The 18689-nt window shown below is 35.7% G+C and overlaps 1 protein-coding gene across 9 annotated transcripts in view; it reads right to left on the minus strand.

The window, feature by feature from the left end:
- The window catches only part of XRN2 (5'-3' exoribonuclease 2), an 87037-nt gene that overhangs the window by 26160 nt on the left and 42188 nt on the right, over positions 1 to 18689 (minus strand). For all 9 annotated transcript variants that reach the window (XM_005568203.4, XM_074004639.1, XM_065522699.1 and 6 more), the window contains 8 exons: positions 17775 to 17910; positions 16104 to 16211; positions 15914 to 16003; positions 14869 to 14941; positions 9865 to 9948; positions 8576 to 8673; positions 7903 to 7982; positions 6782 to 6838 (listed from right to left, as the gene is read on the minus strand). In XM_005568203.4, coding sequence (XP_005568260.3) covers positions 6782 to 6838; positions 7903 to 7982; positions 8576 to 8673; positions 9865 to 9948; positions 14869 to 14941; positions 15914 to 16003; positions 16104 to 16211; positions 17775 to 17910 — 726 coding nt within the window. The remainder of the gene's footprint in view (positions 1 to 6781; positions 6839 to 7902; positions 7983 to 8575; positions 8674 to 9864; positions 9949 to 14868; positions 14942 to 15913; positions 16004 to 16103; positions 16212 to 17774; positions 17911 to 18689) is intronic.

Consider the following 18689-nt stretch of genomic DNA (forward strand, 5'->3'; position numbering starts at 1 on the left):
TTTGAGTATAAGCTGGGCTGAACTTCTTTTCTGGTGGTGATGGCGGTGGTAGCGGTATGTGTGTGTATGTACCTATCCCAAAGGTTGGTAAGTACCTAAGTCTGTCTTCTGACACAGCAATGCTTCTTCCAGGACTCTGTTTATACACCAGATTTATACTTAAGGATGCTTATAACACTATTATTCACAATGTTTCAAAGACTGTAAAACCCAAGTGTATGAATAATAGTGGACTGGTTAAAACACTGGAGTTCTTCCTTTTTAGGAAGAACTCAGATAACATTTTAAAAAATTTAATAACAGAAGGCCGGGCGTGGTGGCTCATAAGGTCAGGAGATCGAGACTATCCTGGCTAACACGGTGAAACCCCATCTCTACTAAAAATACAAAAAGTTGGCCAGGTGTGGTGGCAGGCACCTGTAGTCCCAGCTACTCGGGAGGCTGAGGCAGGTGAATGGCGTGAACCCGGGAGGTGGAGGCTGCCGTGAGTCAAGACCGTGCCACTGCACTCCAGCCTGGGTGACAGAGGGAGACTCCGTCTCAAAAACAAAAACAAAAAAAACCCAAAAATTCAGTAGCAGAATACTTAATGACCTTAATGACATGGGAAACATATATACAACAGACTAGACATATTCATCAATCGATTATCAGTGATTTTTCTCTGTAAGTTAGTAACTTGTTTCCTTTTATTTTTCAAAATTCCTCCAATGATTACACTTACACTTATAGTCAGTTAAAAAGGTTTTTTAAAAAAGTTTTATTAACCTGGTTGACATTTTTAGTTAGCTATTTTCTTTTTGAATACTGCCGCTTTAACTAGAGTCCACCTGCTTTACAGAAATTTTCGTTTTAAATTTAAGTACACAAAAATGGATTCACTTACAATAAATGTACCATGAGCTCAAAAACAGCTGAACAATACTTATTACTCAACTGGTTCTTCTTACAGCTCACTCTTCACTGGCAACTGTCTTTAGCTCAGATTTTTTTCTACTGGCAAGATGGCATGGGGCAGGGCAAGGTAGAACAGACAGCGATAAATTAAGAGGATGACAGAAAATGGTACTTAAGTATTTGGGCTCGTTAGGGCTTTGCAGATAAAAAGTCAAGTAACAAAGCAAGACTTGCAAATAGTGTTTTGAAGCAGGTATCTGTGTTTCAGCAGGGCTTTTTTTAGCAGTTTGCCAAACTGTTAGAATATCTATTGCATGCATGGTTCATGGTGGGAGGGGGGTTATGCACACCGCCAGGCATCAGGCCTGCCTCCCCTTCTAATAAGAGAAATAAGGAAGAAAGTAGAAAAATGCAACAACAGGCACAGAAAAGATGCTGAGTCAAAGCATGTGTGTCTATACACCTTCCATACAAACATCTTTGTCAGCGTAGGCTAAAGATATGTGTGTACTGGGGGGAGGGAAGGGGGAGGACAGGAATTATTTCACCCAAGGACCAAGGAAAACATCATCCAAGAGGCTGCGGTTTAAGATGAGACAGGATTGGTTACAGGGTGGCAAGGGAAACAAATGGAACAAAGATATGGAAAGGGGTCCCAGGACCAAGGAACAGTACAGTTTTACTTGAGCAGCCCTTCTCAATGGGGACGTGGGAGGGAATTAAGCCCTACAAAAAATGATGAGTGAGTACATTCTCAATTCTCCCAAGGAAAAAACATAGCTAGTATCATTCTAGAGATACAGGACACAAACTGCTACCTACAATCTGATATGTACAACAGATGCTTTAAGATCTCAAGGCAGAATTCTCCCATGGAACTCCAGTTGAGAAGGGCTAGATTAGAGTAAAAATGCATTTGGGCAGAAGTGGGGCAGGAAGAAAGGTAACTGAAGCAGGTTATGGTTATGGAGGGTTTGTGTGAGTATAATGTGATGCCTTTGCAAGTAGTCAATAAGGACGTAAAAGTCATCAAAGATCATTTCAGAAAGAACAACCCAGCAGCAGTGTGCGAGAGCAGAGGGACACCCACAAAGAGGTCACCGACAGAGCCTAAGCAACAGTCTTCGACACACATCTGGGATGGGAATGTTGGGAAAGTAAATAAAATGGTAAGGCTGGAACTAGAATGGAGATGGAGCTCAGATGAAGATCTCCAAGTCATGCACAGAAAGACCTGAAACTAAGAAAATGAAGGAAATAGCCAAGGTAGTAAGCTCCCAGGGAGAAGGGAAAATCCCAGGGTCACAGAGATAATCACTTCTGCAGGAGAATGGTTATAACAAAAGATTTAATAAGATAGCTGAAACTAAAGTTTGAGAAAACAAATCCATCTATTTCCCAATTGTTCCTTAACAAAATTGTTTTTAAAATTCCATTATTCATGCTCCTGCTCTGAAAGGGAAAAACTTTCCAAGTCAATAGGACAGTCTCCAAGATCATCCCTACTTCCCCTCAGAACCACACTCAACAAAAAGATCTACACACTTAATACAATACAAACCATTACGAGATAGAAAAGGAGTATCTAAAAATGTTTGGAAGTTTCCATTCAAAGACAAGGACACTAATGACAACAAAGTATTAATACCATTTTTCCTTGGATCCCTGAGAACAATTTGAAGACACACTCTCTCCTAAAATGGATTAAGCTTCCAAGGGTTGAACAATTTTTAGTATTTTAATTTGTTCCCAAAAATGTATGCTAAGATCTATTATGTTTTTAGAAATGTATTTTTCCAATATGGTAACAGCCATGACTCAGACTCAAACAAACTTCCTAAAAGTCAAACACACAGACTAAGCAGGAACCCATTAGGCAAAGACTCAAAAGGTAATTTTTTATACGGATCCAAACTTTTGAAGGTCTTTTATTTTTTTCATGTCTATGTCATTTAAATTCCATCATCAGACGCAAAAGGGTTTACTTGTGGAGAGCTTATCTAGGGAAGTAGTAAGTAACACTGAGGTAAAGAGAGAAGCACCCTCACACAAGCTCTGAAAAGCAGAGGAAGGGAACGAGTTAACACAGCCTATAGACTCAACAGTCTGCCCAGCTGAGGTAAGAGACTTGTGTTTAGATTTGTATTACTTCATCTAATTCTGTAAACTGAAGTATTTTTAAACAATAGTATTTTTATCCACTTTTTCCAAATGCAGGTGAAACACTGTTGATGCATCAAGCTTTTATGTACCAGACCAGCTTTCCCCCAAGGAGCATAACAGATCCTTTCCTTGACAGGTAACCTATTTTAATCGCTTGATTGTCTTCATAAACACACCAAGGAAAAAGTAAATAAAAATTTAAAACCTAAGCATGGTTGAAAATAAGAAAACTGAACAGTGCTTTTGTTTATATCACAAGTAGCACTTTCAGCACTGCTGTTAAGAAAATATTGTAGCAAAGTCTCAGCAGAAAAGGAATGGAATACAGAACGCCTTTTTCTGATTCGCTTTAAGAATTATCCTTAGAAATGCTATTTTAAGTATTACTGTTAGAGAGGGTTAGCACACTTCACAAAGAAAGCAGAAAACTCCAAATATCAAGTTTCATTTTTACACAACCTTTCCCTGATATATTCCATAATTAATGCTAAATTGGCATACAAAGGCAAACTGTTCTTGCAGGGAAATTTCATGATTCATATACTTGACATTTTAAAACACTTAAAGAGTTTATAGAATTGTGACATTCTATCAGAAGAGGTTAATCAATTCAGCGTCCTATAAAGTACTGCAGGCAGTGAAAGTGAAACTTTCCCAACTGTTTTCCACCATCAAATCCACTGCTGACTACATGTATTCCACTTCCTTCAGGCTTTGAATTTCGAGTTATCTGCTTGCCAAGCACAAGCCTTGCAAATGCTGTAGAAATAGTTACTTTAAAAATCCATCTTCATACACATCCACATTAAAACAAAAAATCTCCTTGAAGAGATAAAACATTCTATACCTTGTCTGATTCATCCAAAAATGAATACAAAAAGTCTGAGAAACACTCCTCTGAAGAAAAAAGTTCAGGCTCTTCAAAGACTTTGGAAAACACTGGTTGCAACATTATGAACAACTAAGCTTTTTTATGAACAACTGAGCTTTTTAAATATGAGTTTAGAACTATGCTGCTGGGTGCTATGAGGAAAAAAAAACCTAACGACACTACTGCTGGAAACAACATACATAAAAACTGTATAAATTACGCTTTAGAACAAAAGAAAAGCAATAAACGGCAGGCTATGGGGCAGGTGGAAAAAAGAAAGGAAGAGTACTTCAAACAACAGGAGAGAGGGGCAGAGGTCAAAGGGTACTGAAGGGATCAGCCTGGGCAGGAAGGAAGCATCCTGAGGACCTGGGGGTTCAGGCACAGAGCCAGGGCCCTGCCAAGCTACGTCAGGCCTTGAAAAAGTAAAAGCACACAAATGCACTTACCCTTCAGATTGGGAGGAAAATTCTTCTATGATTTTAAAGTCACATGCAGAAGCTAATATGTTGAGTAATTTATGGAGTTAGAAATGTGAAAAAAAATATGATCTCCTAGGTTAGAGTTGACCATATTCTCTAAGGGTCTGTCTACGAATTTAAGGAACTTCAACAGCCTGTATAACATACTTTCTGAGCACTAGAGATAAGAATGAATACAATGGGAAGAACTTACCTAAACTCAACTTAAGGAAACGATTTCTCAAATATCAAATGAGATACTAGATGTATTTAAATAAGGAAGAGGAAAAAATGCCAGGAGTCAAAAGAGAAATAACTGGCAAATGACTGGTGAGTATATTTTGAGACTTTTTAAATCTGAAAATTATAAGTTAAAGTTATAAGGCAAATTTAACACTGGAATCTACAATGAGCCCTAAAACACACACGCAAAAATCTGCTGTAAAAACTGGATCTCAGCCTAATGTTGCCACCCTTCAAAGAAAGCACTGAAAATTACTTTTACTTAAAGGAAGTTAACTTCAGTCTCCCACAAATCCCCACAAATCTTCAGCAAATTAACCTAATTTAATTGATTTTATTATAAAGTTATTTTCAACATACACCTGAATATGCATTTAGATCTGGGATTTGTTTTATACATTTTTTTTTTTTTTTTGAGATGGAGTCTTGCTCTGTTGCCCAAGTGGCATGATCTTGGCTCACAGAGGCCTTGGCCTTCCAGGTTCAAGCAATTCTCTCATCTCAGCCTCCCGAGTAGCTGGGACTACAGGTGTGTACCACCACCATGCCCGGCTAATTTTTTGTAGTTTTAGTAGAGATAGGGTTTCACCATGTTGGCCAGGCTAGTCTTGAACTCCTGATCTCAGATGATCCACCCATTCTGGCCTCCCAAAGTGCTGGGATTATAGGCGTGAGCCACCGTGCCTGGCCTGTTTTATAAATTTAATAATATTGTGAACACAGTGTATACTAAATACCAAAGGCCCCTTTAGGCTCAGAAACAACCAACCAACATCATCATCATCCAAACAAAAATTCCAAAATGTGTCCATTAATTCTGTAACTCTCCTCTAGGCAAGCCTCTCTATCCTAATTAGAAAGTTAAGTAGAATTAACTATTTCTACAGGGTTAGGCAGGAAGGCCCTTGAATATATGCAGAAAAATTGAGAAGCACAAGCACACATGTGACAATCCAAAGAGAGAACCGTGGAATTAATTGGCCTGAAGCGCCAATGCTTTAATGCAAGCCAGAGACCCCAAGGGTTAATACAGTGTTCACAATGAATTTGTCAGAGCCAGATTGTTTGTGATGGGTTTAGGAGCGTGGCTTTCAATTCTGTACCCAACCCTTAACAAAAGAGCACAAAGACAAAGAGCCAGGACAAATTAGGTGTAAAGATAAACAAAAACTTATACGTAAAGATAAACGTAAGCAACTCATCCAGAAAGATTTTCCGCATTCACAATAGTTTTCTTTAAATAAAAGCCTTTCCAGAATGGCAATCATTTACTACCTGAATCCATTAAAGATAGGAAATAAACATGTTTATACTTCACAAAGGCAAATCTAAAAAAAAAATCTAAAATATTTCCTGAGGGAGAGAGAAACAAAAATGGATGGAAAAGGAGGATTCAGGATTAGCAGGCTTTTATCAAATTCTTGAATACCTGAGATGTGTTTGCTTTAGTCTTACCTAAAGATTGGTGAAAATGACAACTAAATTCTGCCATCAAAATTTGTCATTATATAATACAAAAGAGTAGTCAATTTGTTGGATTTTAGTCCAAACGGTCATATTACATTTTATATTATTTTTACTCAATAGAATATGCTGTCAGCACCAAAGAACTGAGATATAAATTAGTTTTCCAGAGAGAAGAAATTAGCCCTTTAAGTTTATAATTGCTAATAAAAATTTTCACAAATATATTCTGCTCTATGTCATCTTAACTAAAATATACTACAGAATATTTCTGCTTTCAAACTCTGCAGGGCCATGATTATAAACATAAGTAAAATAGTCTGTTGTAATGCAGGGAAGCTGTGTGAACCTCTGGGGTGTAGAGTTCTGTTTGTTCCTATATAACAAACTGCTAGATACTCCTACTCTTTACCTCCCACTTGCCTAATCCAGGAAGAATTACAGGTTGTCATGGGAAACCAGAAAACAGATAAGCAAGCATGTTAAATCAGTAACCTTAACAATATACATAATTTAGAGTCAAGAGGCTCTGCTCTAAGGTCTGCAACACAGGGACTCTCCAATCTCAAAGCATTGGTGGATTAACAGCTGCCATTTCCTTGTGAATCAGAGGTCTTTTAAAATGGATTTGCAAGTTCAGAGCTGTGTTCTCAGTGAATGCCATGAATTTTGGAAAACTTACCTGACTACAGTGTTCTGTGTCAGATCCCTTAACATAGGAACAGGAGAACATACTATTCTAGAACGAAACAAGAGAAGAAACATCTATCTGTAAACTAACCTTTTAGGTAAGTGGAAATAAGACGTTGCTACGTTTGTTAGTCTTCAGAAAAGATAAATCATTAGAATGCACTAACACAAACAATAAAACCATTTATATCTTTAAAAAAACAGTAAGTACCACATAAATGAAATGGCTAACTATTAACATAGGGCATTCAATCTCACTAACACTCAGAGAACTGCAACTATAAACCACAAGATGTCAATAAGCATCCACCAGACTGACAGAAATTAAAGTTGTGACAAGGGTTTGCCAAAATATAGAGAAACAAGATCTCTCACAAACTGCCACTGGGATTACAACACAGTGTAACCACTTTGAAAAACCATCTAGAAATATTATCTAGAAAAAAAATGAAGATACACATACTCTATGGCCAGCAGTTCCATTCCTGGAAATGTACCCTTGAGACGTGGTTCACAAACTCTGGTCTCAGAACCCTTTTACCTTCTTAAATCTCAAAGGGCTTTTGTTTATAGTGGTTATATTTATGAACATTTACCCATTAAAAATTATGACTATGAAATTTTAAAATAATTAAAGATAACCCTACATGTTAACATAAATAACATTCTTATGAAAAGCTATTTTTTACAAAGCAAAACAATGTCATTGTTGTACACTTTCAAAAATCTTATTAATATCTGGTTAGTATCTGTTTAATAGCTACTTTCCTCTGCTTCTATCTCTTGAGAGGCCTCTGAAAAACTCCACTGTGCACTCAAGAGAGAAAGTATAAGAAAAGCAAGTAACACCATAACATCTTAGTATCATTATGAAAAGAGCTTTGATCTTCGGGATATCCTGCAAGGGACTCCCAGATCTCCCTGCACAAGGTGACACAGCTCCTATAAAGAGCTGGGCTTTGGACCCAAGCCTTTTTCAGTCAGCAAGGTTTTGTCTTATTTTAAACACAATTTTCTCACTATTATTAGAAAATAAACATTTAGACAACAAGGAAAAAAATCCTAACTAAACTTCCTTCCAGTCACCTCAATTATATACAAAATGAAACTTACTGATCTGGAAGAATGGCTTCTTCATCCAAAGAAAACTTTCCTTGAATCCCATGACATAGTTCAGGGGGTACATCCACTGGCTGTGGAAAAATGCATTCCTGATCTCATATGCAAAGAATGGAAAACTGGGACTCAAGCAGATTCTTGAGTGTTCATAGCAGCATCATTCATAAGAGCCGAAAGGCAGAAACAAACCCAATATTTACCAATAGATAAGTGGATTAAAAAGTACGCATACAAATAGAGTATTATTCAGCCATAAAAAGGTATGAAATTCTGATACATGCTACAATATCAATGAACCTTGAAAACATTATGCTAACTGAAATAAGCCAGACACAAAGCCAATACAAAATACTGTATCATTTCACTTATATGAAGTATCGAGAACACAGGTATCAAATTCATAGAGGTAGAAAGTAGAAGTTACTAGAGAATGAGAAGGGCAGAATGAGGAGATATTATTTAATATTATTTAAAAGGTACAGAAATTATATTCGGGAAGATGAAAAAGTTCTGAAAAAGTGTTGATGGTTATACAACACTGTAAATATACTTAACGCCACAGAATTATAACCACTTAAAAATGGTTACAATGGTAAATTTTATGTTACGCATATTTTACCACAATTTTAAAAAGTGCATTTCTAATTAACCAAATTGCGTAACATACCTCTGTGGAACCTGTCTGGTACAGCTCTAAAATGAAGTCATGCAGTGGGTGATGTTTCCCCACAAATAAGACATCACCTCCAAGGCTGTTTCTTCTGGCTAGGGGGAAAGAAAAGAATAAGACCTACACATAAAAAACTGCAAGACCAATTTTTATGAGCATAAAACAAGGAAAAGCACCTAAATGTTAAGAATTTAATTATAAAATTTATGAAAAATAATTTTAAAGTGGTAAGTTAGACAAGAGTAAGTTCTAGTATTTGATAGTACTGTGAGGAAGTTAGTAATTTATTACATATTTCAAAATAGAAGAAAAAAACTATAATGTTCCCAACACAAAGAAAAGATAAATGTGAGGTTATGGATATCCCAATTACCCTATTTTGATCAGCACATATTGTATATAGGTATCAAAATACCACATGGACCCCAAAAATATGTAACTATTACGTATCAATTAAAAACAAATTTTTTAATTATAGTGATAATCTAAATGTGTGATGTGCCTCTATGGGAAAAAAAAATATTTTAACAAAAAAGTTTCAAAAAGATCATTTAAAAAAAACCCACTGAAATATATATAAACATACTGCAAGATAAAGGACAATGTTTTCTTATTTATAATAAACTCAATTTCTTAGTATAATACATAATCATTCCCTGGGGAAACACAGACAGTGTCATCTGATGACAAGATCGTTCTAAAAGACAATCTTTTTGATATAGAAATTGTTTCTAGAGGCTTATTATAATGGTATTAAATTTTTCAATAGAGCCCAGCTTTGCAATTTCTGAATATGAATACTTTTTATTGTCAGTATTAATTACAAAATACCTCCTTTTATGTCATATTTCAAGTTAGCACTCAAAGAGCATATGTTTTTGTTTCACCCTAACCTTTTAAACAAAGTAGTTATTATTGGGGGGGGAAGGAGGAGTAGGGGAGAAGGCAGATGGAGAAAATGAATAATATCTTCCCAACAGGCAAAAGATACTTTCGTGCGTGCATATCATATAAGAATCAAAATGTCAAAGGATATTGGTGAAGTATTGCTTTTTTAAAAATTTAACAAATACTTGTAAGTTAAAACATTTTATTTAACTACTACTCAACTTACAGATAATGAATTAAGAAGCAAAGTCAACGTCTGTAATAAGAAAATAAAATCAATGATTTATGCCCCCCTTTATGGGAAATTTGACAAATGGGGGAAGGAAGGTCTAATTTTATACAGAAATATAAAGTGTATATTACACAGATCAATGTTAACTAAGAAGTATAATTCTTACTCTCTTCTGGAGTGAGGTCTGGGTATACCTCTTCTAGGGCAGCTCGTAGCCTTCGCTCATCCACGAATGGCAAGAGAGCAACACCTGGGAAAACAAGTGCAAATGAACCACCCCTGCTACCAGGATCACCCAAATTCCAATTTATCATTGGTCGAAATCAACCTTTCTAGTCGAGTTTCCTTGCTGATACAAAAACATTTTGGAACTGAACTCTTATTGTCTCATTAAACCAAAACTCAGATGCTAATATTTTCCATGTAGTGGCAGAAGAAAAAATTCTACATATTTTCTATTCTTTAATGGCTTATATGGAAAATCATGTTTTCTGAATCTTAACTCCATGGTGATAAGTATTTTAAATAAATGAACAAATGGCTACCTGGATACCAGTATATGTTCTCACTTTAGTTACTAAGATGCCCCCAAGCAAGCCAGTTACTCTCTCTAGGGCTTAAGCATGTCCTTTCATCTTTCTAGTACTTGGTTTCATCTTTTGTAAAATGAGAGCATTTCAACCAAAATACTCAATTCTGTTCAACCAGAATTCAAGGATCTCCTCCTGCTCTAAAATTTCATAGTATTCTTTTTACATTTTAAAGCCTACTAATTATATACAAAGAATTTTTAAAGACTTGCTTAAATAACTTGGGGGCAGGGGATAGAACAGAGGCTATTCATTTGGGGCTTCAAATGATCCTCTGGAGTATGCTGAAATTAAGGGCACTTATTTGGACCCAGATGCATAATTTTTGAAGAAGCACATCACTAATACAATGCTATAAGAAAAATATACAAAGTTATTGAAGCATATATATTTTCTGCTATACACAGTATAGGTAGTATTTTGGCTAAATAAAAATTTTAAGATACATAGCAAAGACAAATGCTAAATAGTGTTAAATAATTCTGAAACTACTGCTACTCAAAACCACTGTTATTTGTGACTATTCCCTTTAAAATTATGAGAAATGAAAAGGTTTCCAAGTCTTAATTATTTAGCTACTGCATTTTCAAAGTTAGGAAACATGTTCAATTTTACTACCTAGTAAGATATATTTTTTTAATTTTTAAGATAAGGTCACCCAGGCTGGAGTGCAGTGGCATGATCATTTCTCATTGCAGTCTCAAACTCGCAGCCTCAGTCTCAGACTCGCAGCCTCAAGCAATCCTCCCACTTCAGCCTCCTGAGTAGCTGGGACTACAGGCACAGGCCACCACCACACCCAGCTAATTTTTAAAATTTTTGTAGAGATGAGGTCTCCTTGTGTTACCCAGGCTGGTCTCAAATTCCTCGTTTCAAGCAATCCTTCCAACTTGGCCTCCCAAAGTCCTAAGATTACAGGCATGAGCCACTGCACCTGATTTTTTTTTTTTTTTAAGTTAAAAAGAAACTAAGTTCTAGTATGAATTTTGAATGGCTTAAAAGAGTGATTTCAAGGATCTTAATATCTAACATGTGAGTCAAGTTATTTCAATTACTGGTAAACACATGAAGAAAACCTAGGAAATTGCTAAAATATTATTTAGTCATACACTTAAGAGAAATATATCAAGGGGAAACTACAGCATCATGTAGCTTGTTTTCTACCCACTACATTTAAGATATATATATATGTCCTACCCAGTACTTATATATATATATAACCATGCTACATATTTATATATATATAATATATATATAATAAGACTTTTCTACAGTATCAATTCCAGAAGCTAAATCCAATCAGTTAACAATGTGAAGTGTTACTCAACAGCAAGAAAGTTACTAAGCAATAAATTAGCCCTACTGGCCAGCATAGAAAGGAATGCCTTACATCCAGATATGACAGAGCTAGAGTGAGCTGATAGTAAGCATGAGAATAGCAGCTACTGTTTTCTGAACACTTCTTATGTTATATGCATTATCTCACTGAATTCTTTCAATACCCAGAGGGAGCCCAAGTAGTGATAATAACTTAGGTATTACACAGTCACTTTGAACATGAGCTCAGTATCAGACTTTCTGAGTTCAGGTCTTAACTCTGCCACTATGTGACTTGATGGAATTACTTAAATTTTCTATTCATATATAAAATATACAGCAATCAAAACTACTATGCTATATATCTATATAGTACTAGGCAAATGGACCAAAACGATATTGCCTTTAAATAACGTATGTTGGGCCCGGTGCGGTGGCTCACACCTATAATCCCAACACTTTGGGAGGCCGGGGCGGGTGGATCACCTGAGGTCAGGAGTTCAGGATCAGCCTGGTCAGCATGGCAAAACCCCACCTCTACAAAAAATACAAAAATTTAGCCGGGTGTGATGGCACACACCTGTAATCCCAGCTACTCAGGAGGCTGAGGCAGGAGAATTGCTTGGACCTGCGAGACAGAAGTTACAGTGAACCAAGATCACATCACTGCACTCCAGTATGGGTGACAGAGTGAGACTCTGTCTTTAAAAAAAAAAATTACATATAATGTTGATAAGCACAAGTTTAAAAATGTTGAAGTATCCAGATATATTTTATCTTCTATTAAGACGTACTCATCCAGGTAAGAGTTTAAGTATTATCATAACTTTCACTAAGTAAGTTTTAAAAACATGTATGAGGAAGAAACTATATTTCCCAACAGTACTAAATTTTACCTCAAGAAAAGTGTGTTCTCGCTACTGAGCTAAGTAAAAAAATTTATATAAAACATTGTATAAAATACAAAAATATCTGAGGTCAAAATTTAAACCCATCCTAAAATTCATGTGAAATCTCAAGGGACCTTGAATAAGAATAAAGTTGGAAAACACAATTTCTGACTTCAAAACTCACTACGAAGCTACAGTAATTATAACAGTATAGCATTGGCATAAGAATACATAGCTCAATGGACTAAAATAGAAAGCCCAGAAACAAACCTTTACATATATGGTCAACTGATTTTCAACAAGAGTGCCAACTTATTCAATGGGGGAAAGAATGGTCTTTTCAACAAGTGGTGCCAGGAAAACTGGATATGCACACGCAAAAGAATGAAGCTGGACCATTACCTTACAACATATACAAAAATTAACTCAAAATGGATCACAGACTTAAATGTAAGAGCTAAAACTGTGTAACTTTTAGAAGTAAACATAGGAAGAAAGATTCATGATGTCGGATTTGGTAAAGATTTCTTGGATATGACACCAAAAGCACAAGAAGCAACAAAAAAGATAAATTTGATTTCATCAAAATTTAAAACTTGTGTGCATCAGAGGACATCATCACACGGTGAAAAGATAATCCACAGAATGAGAGAAAATTTATGCAAATCATATATTCAATAAAAGCTTAATGTCTAGAATATATAAAAAAAACTTCTATAATGCAAAAAACAAAATCAATCCCAACTCAAAATTGGGCAAAGGACCTGAAAAGACATTTCTCCAAAGATTTAGAAATGGCCAAAAAGCAAACGAAATGATGTTCAGTATCACTCATCATTAGGGAATGCATATCGCCACCACAGTGAAATACCATTCACGCCCATTAGCATGGTTATTACTAATGAAAACAAAATAACAAATGTTGGAGAGGATATGAAGAAATCTAAACTCTTGTACATTATCTCACTTTTCCCCTAGAGTTAAGTTATATTGAAAATATCCCGTCAGTGAAAGAAATAATACATACCACAATGACAGAGTTGACAAGTCACCTGCATGTTTATATACTTATCTACTTAATAAACCCAATGATTTAATAATTTACTTATTTAACAAACACAAACATATATTTGCTTCTTAATTTACTTTTACATCTCTCACTGTCCTATGCATCTTCTCTCTCTGCTTTAATCAAGACATCCTCCACAAAGCATCTTGAAAAACCCGAATCTCCAATCCATTTAACATGGAATAATACATGATCATGAAGCACACAACACTTATACAACCCCAATGGGTGCATTTCCATGATCATTCCACTGAAGTGATATACTTCCGCTACTACATAAATCAAGCCAACTCCAAAGCCTCATGATTTTTCAATTTGTAAATTATATTATTTACTCCCCTTTGTCTCAAGACTCTCTGTAAGCCATTTCATTGGACATTCCAACCACAGGGAACAGTAAGAAAAAAACGAAAATATGATTTTACCAAATGTGTTTATTACCCTAGGAAAATGTTTGGTGGAAGAAAGGGTTAAATAATTTGCTGCAGGATGGCTTTAGTGTGAAACAATAGCTGGTTTACAGTGTAAGAGATATTTCTTTATTGTATTTTACATTCAATCATCATCACATATTGGTTGAGTGGTAAACAGCACCTTAAAGTTAGTACTAATTTTATATAGCCATTCCTACAAAATCTGTTAATGGAACGAAAAAGTAGCAGGAAAAGTAATGATCAACATCAAGTATTTAAACTAAATAAAAGTTTCTGGCATATTTTTCAAAAGTTTCCATGGAGTATACGTAAATCTCCACATGGACACTCCTGTGTTTCTGTATTTCTCAGCAACCTCAAAAGGTGTTAATGAGCTACTGACCACTGAATGTAACAAGCCCCATTAATTAATCACAAAGGAAATAAAAGATGTAATCATCAACCTATTTCAACCCAATTTACTGCTTCTAAGAATGTTATAATTAAATTTACTATTAATCATTGCTAATCCCAAGTTGGATGGAGAAATATCAACATTTCACATATAATTCTGAAAATATTTACCTTTTAAAGTATTTATTTATTTATGAGACAGGGCCTCACTCTGTCCCCCAGGCTGGAATGCGGTGGCGCAATCATGGCTCCCTGTAACCCAGACCTCCCAGACTCAAGCAATCCTCCCACCTCAGCCTCCCAAGTAGATGGGACTACATGGTGCAAGCCACCATGCCAGGCTAATTTTTGTATTTTTTGTAGAGATGAGATTTCACCACGTTGCCCAGGCTAAAATATTTATCTTTTACAGAATTCTTTCATTTCAAAAATTATGTTTGCTCATAGTTTTACCAGAAAAGAACATCTAAATTTTACCTTGCCATGCATATTTCTTCCCATTCAAATCAATAGCAAAATCTTCAGGATAGAAGTCAATTATACTAGAATCCTGTATCAGGGAGAAAAGTAAAGAATCAAAACAGAAGTCACACATCTCTGTTATAAAGAATTTGATATGACTTTCATTCAAGTAATAAGGTCTGATGAGAAAATAAAGTACATTCCTTTTAAAAAAATGTTGAGATATTAGGTCATTAATCCCAAGTATAGTAAAACAAAATGAACAATGTTATTTTAAAAGATGAAAAGAAAAAGCATTATTGTAGAAGAATTTTAGAATTGACAACTATGGGCCTCAGGCAGGCAGAAAGTAAAGGGTTTACGTACTCTAACACTTCCTACTTTCTGGCTGGGTCTCACTCTTTCTAGCTAGCATACAAAACAAGTGCACAGGTGATTTTAGGTAAGGCAGTCTCCTCATCTCTGGTGGCTACCATATATGGCTGGAACAAATAAAATTAAAGACTTACAGGTAGCTAGAGAACAAAATGACTGTTATAAAAATTTCTCCCCAGCCAGGCGCAGTGGCTCACGCCTGTAATTCCAGGACTTTGGGAGGCCGAGGTGGGCAGATCAAGAAGTCAGGAGATCGAGACCATCCTGGCTAACACAGTGAAATCCCATCTCTACTAAAAATACAAAAAATTAGTCAGACGTGGCGGCAGGCGCCTGTAGTCCCAGCTACTCAGGAGGCTGAGGCAGGAAAATGGTGTGAATCCGGGAGGCAGAGCTTGCAGTGAACCAAGATAGTGCCACTGCACTCCAGCCTGGGCGACAGAGCGAGACTCCATCTGGAAAAACAAAACAAAACAAAACAAACAAAAAATTTCTCCCCAAAACAAACCGATCTACTGTGTAGGGCCAAAGAAAGCAGGAAATATATGTGTGTTTGGAGTAAAAAACATACTTTCTTTCTGTACTTCACTGTTTAACTATCAGCTGCAAAAGCAATTGTAACTAATAGTAATAAAATGTATGACAAAAATCCTGTCACCCACACATTCAAAACACTGAGACTCACAGGATCACTCATGAGCTTCCGCCATGATGGAGGTAGAAAATTACCACTTGCAGCTGGAAAAACTCCCATAAGTTGTTCCAGTGGTTTAAACTGCAAAAAAAAAAAAAAAAAAAAAAAAGTTAAAAGACCCAAGATTATTACCTAATCCAAAATTCTATAAATTTTATGACTTTTAAGTAATTAAGCTTACCGGTTTTGTACCCTTCTCAAAATCAGATGGCATGTCTGCAATGCCTTCAAAGTCTGAAGCAAATGGTGCATAATGAAATGGATAATACCACTTCCAGGAAGCACAGCCCTAGAATCATTAAAAAGTAACAACAAAATCAAAAGCCTACGTTAATGATGAACACAATTAAAAAAACAAAAATTAGACTGTTAACCTATAATACTCATTCATAAAACACATGACTTTTGGTATATATTCCAAATACCGATCTTTTCCATGACTCCTAAAAATTGTTTAAGTTTGAAGTTTCTAATTCATATCAATGGCTCTTTGACTTTAAAAATATTACAAACCATCTTTGAAAAATCAGTAGTTCCTGCCAAACTTCATATTCACAAACAGAATTTGGTGAAAATTTCTATCCTTAAAATACATTTGGTGACATTTCTTTCCATCTCTAGAGCTGTCATCATCAAGTAAAACCAAAAGCAATCACAGCTGACATTTACTGAGCATGTAAGATGGTAGGAGACATTATTGGAACAGCGGTTTAGACTAAAACAGCCATGAGTTTCATTTTAAAATTCACCATTATATTTCCACCTGACAAGTTTCTTTTGACTATAAAAACATGTGAGTAAACACACCAACAAGAAAACAAAAGCAAGTTATACTCATAGGAAAGATATCTAACATGTGTTTTGACAGTGTCTAGTGAACTTAAATCTTGACAGTAGGAGTAAAACATGCAAACAGAGTACTTAATAGTCAATACTCAGTGCACTGCGTTACTGTCTACTTGTCAACAAACTTCATCTATTCCCAGGTCACACCAAATTTAACTTGGTTTGCTCTCTAAGCACGAAACCAGATATTAACTATCAGTGTTACAATCCTCAATATGTCTACCTAATCTCTCACCAATTATCAAAAGGTAGGATACAGGTTATTCCAATTAGAATGTGCTTCATGTATCATCACTATATTATGAAAAGGATAGCATTCAAATTCCTTTAGAATTCTTACTGGTATTTTCCAGGCTTTGTCCTCTGTTCAGTCATTTAGTGACTTGACAAATTCATTACTCAGTTATTTTTGTACTCCAATTTTAAAAGCACTAACCTTTCATCATCTTAAAGACAAAGTGCAGTCAATCACATTCTTGATGCTGAAAATACTTTTAACAAAAATTAGCTTTGGTTCTATATTAATACCTAAGAAGCTTCCAAGTCTTCACAAATAAATATTTACAATTATGGACTTCTGAATAGGGAGCTTTAAAAAATGAGCCTGGGTTTGTTTTCAGGATCCAGCTCAATAATACTATTAGTACAGAAATTACCTGGCTGGGCGCAGTGGCATGACCCCAGTACTTTAGAAGGCCGAGGCAGGCGGATCACGAGGTCAGGAGTTTGAGACCAGCCTGACCAACATAGTGAAACCCCATCTCTACTATATATACAAAAATTAGCCGGGCGTGGTGGTGCACTCTGTAATCCCAGCTACTCATGAGGCTGAGGCAGGAGAATCGCTTGAACCCAGGAGGCGGAGGTTGCAGTGAGCCGAGATCGTGCCATTGCACTCCAGCCTGGGCGACAGAGCAAGACTCCGTCTCAAAAAAAAAAAAAAAAGAAATTACTATTTTTCTTAAATGATTAACTACAAAGTCAGAGGAAAATATTCTTTTTGTACCTGGTAATAATATCTAAGAACCCAGCAAAGTCCTTCAACGTACGACTGCACAACTTTCCGACGGAATTTCTCATCAGCTGCATCCACATCAAATTTGTTCTTGTAGTACCTCTGCTTCCAGCCAGCTTCCCATAACCTAAAACCAGGCACAGCTCATGTATGCTGAATTAACACACCTTCAGTAACAGGCTGTCTACCAATTTATACCCCAAATCAATTTATATTTAATATCCAGGGGAAATGTGAAAGAGTTAAACAGTCATGCTAACACAGATTCATTTAATTATTTCTAAAAAGTCTAATTTCATAGGATTTATTATCAACTTAAAGACAGTTAAACACACCCCAGTCACTGATTCTGGTAAGACCATTATAAAACCACATTTTAAAAATGTTATTGAAAAAGATATACAACACATGTTTGCTCAAATTTTACTACTACTTTACATGTTTCTTTGTACAATTCTAAAGCTACATTTTAAGCTTCAAATATTGAAGATATTTTATATAGTTCAAGTTCCTTAGTTTGTTAAAATATATTTAAACCATACAAAGAAAGTCAACTAAATTACTTAAGACTCACACAGGTAACTTTTTTAAATGTAAAAAATAAATTCATAAAAGAATAATCTAGACATTAGGCAGAAATTATGTGTATACCTACTCTCTCTATCCTTGCTTGGGCCTTATCCCTCTTTCAGCTAAGAGCTGTTGATGGCTTAAGGAAAGGAGATAGAGATATATATAGAGAGACATACACATTCTATATCTCTATATATCTATGTATACATATACACACACAAACATGTATGTTATGGTAAAATCTAGAAGCAGGTCAATGAATCCACTAAATTATCATTCATCACTGAAAATACAATGTGACCAACCACATTTTCACCCAATGTATTATTTTTT

Source organism: Macaca fascicularis, chromosome 10 (genome assembly GCF_037993035.2).
Source record: "Macaca fascicularis isolate 582-1 chromosome 10, T2T-MFA8v1.1".
Taxonomy (NCBI): domain Eukaryota; kingdom Metazoa; phylum Chordata; class Mammalia; order Primates; family Cercopithecidae; genus Macaca; species Macaca fascicularis.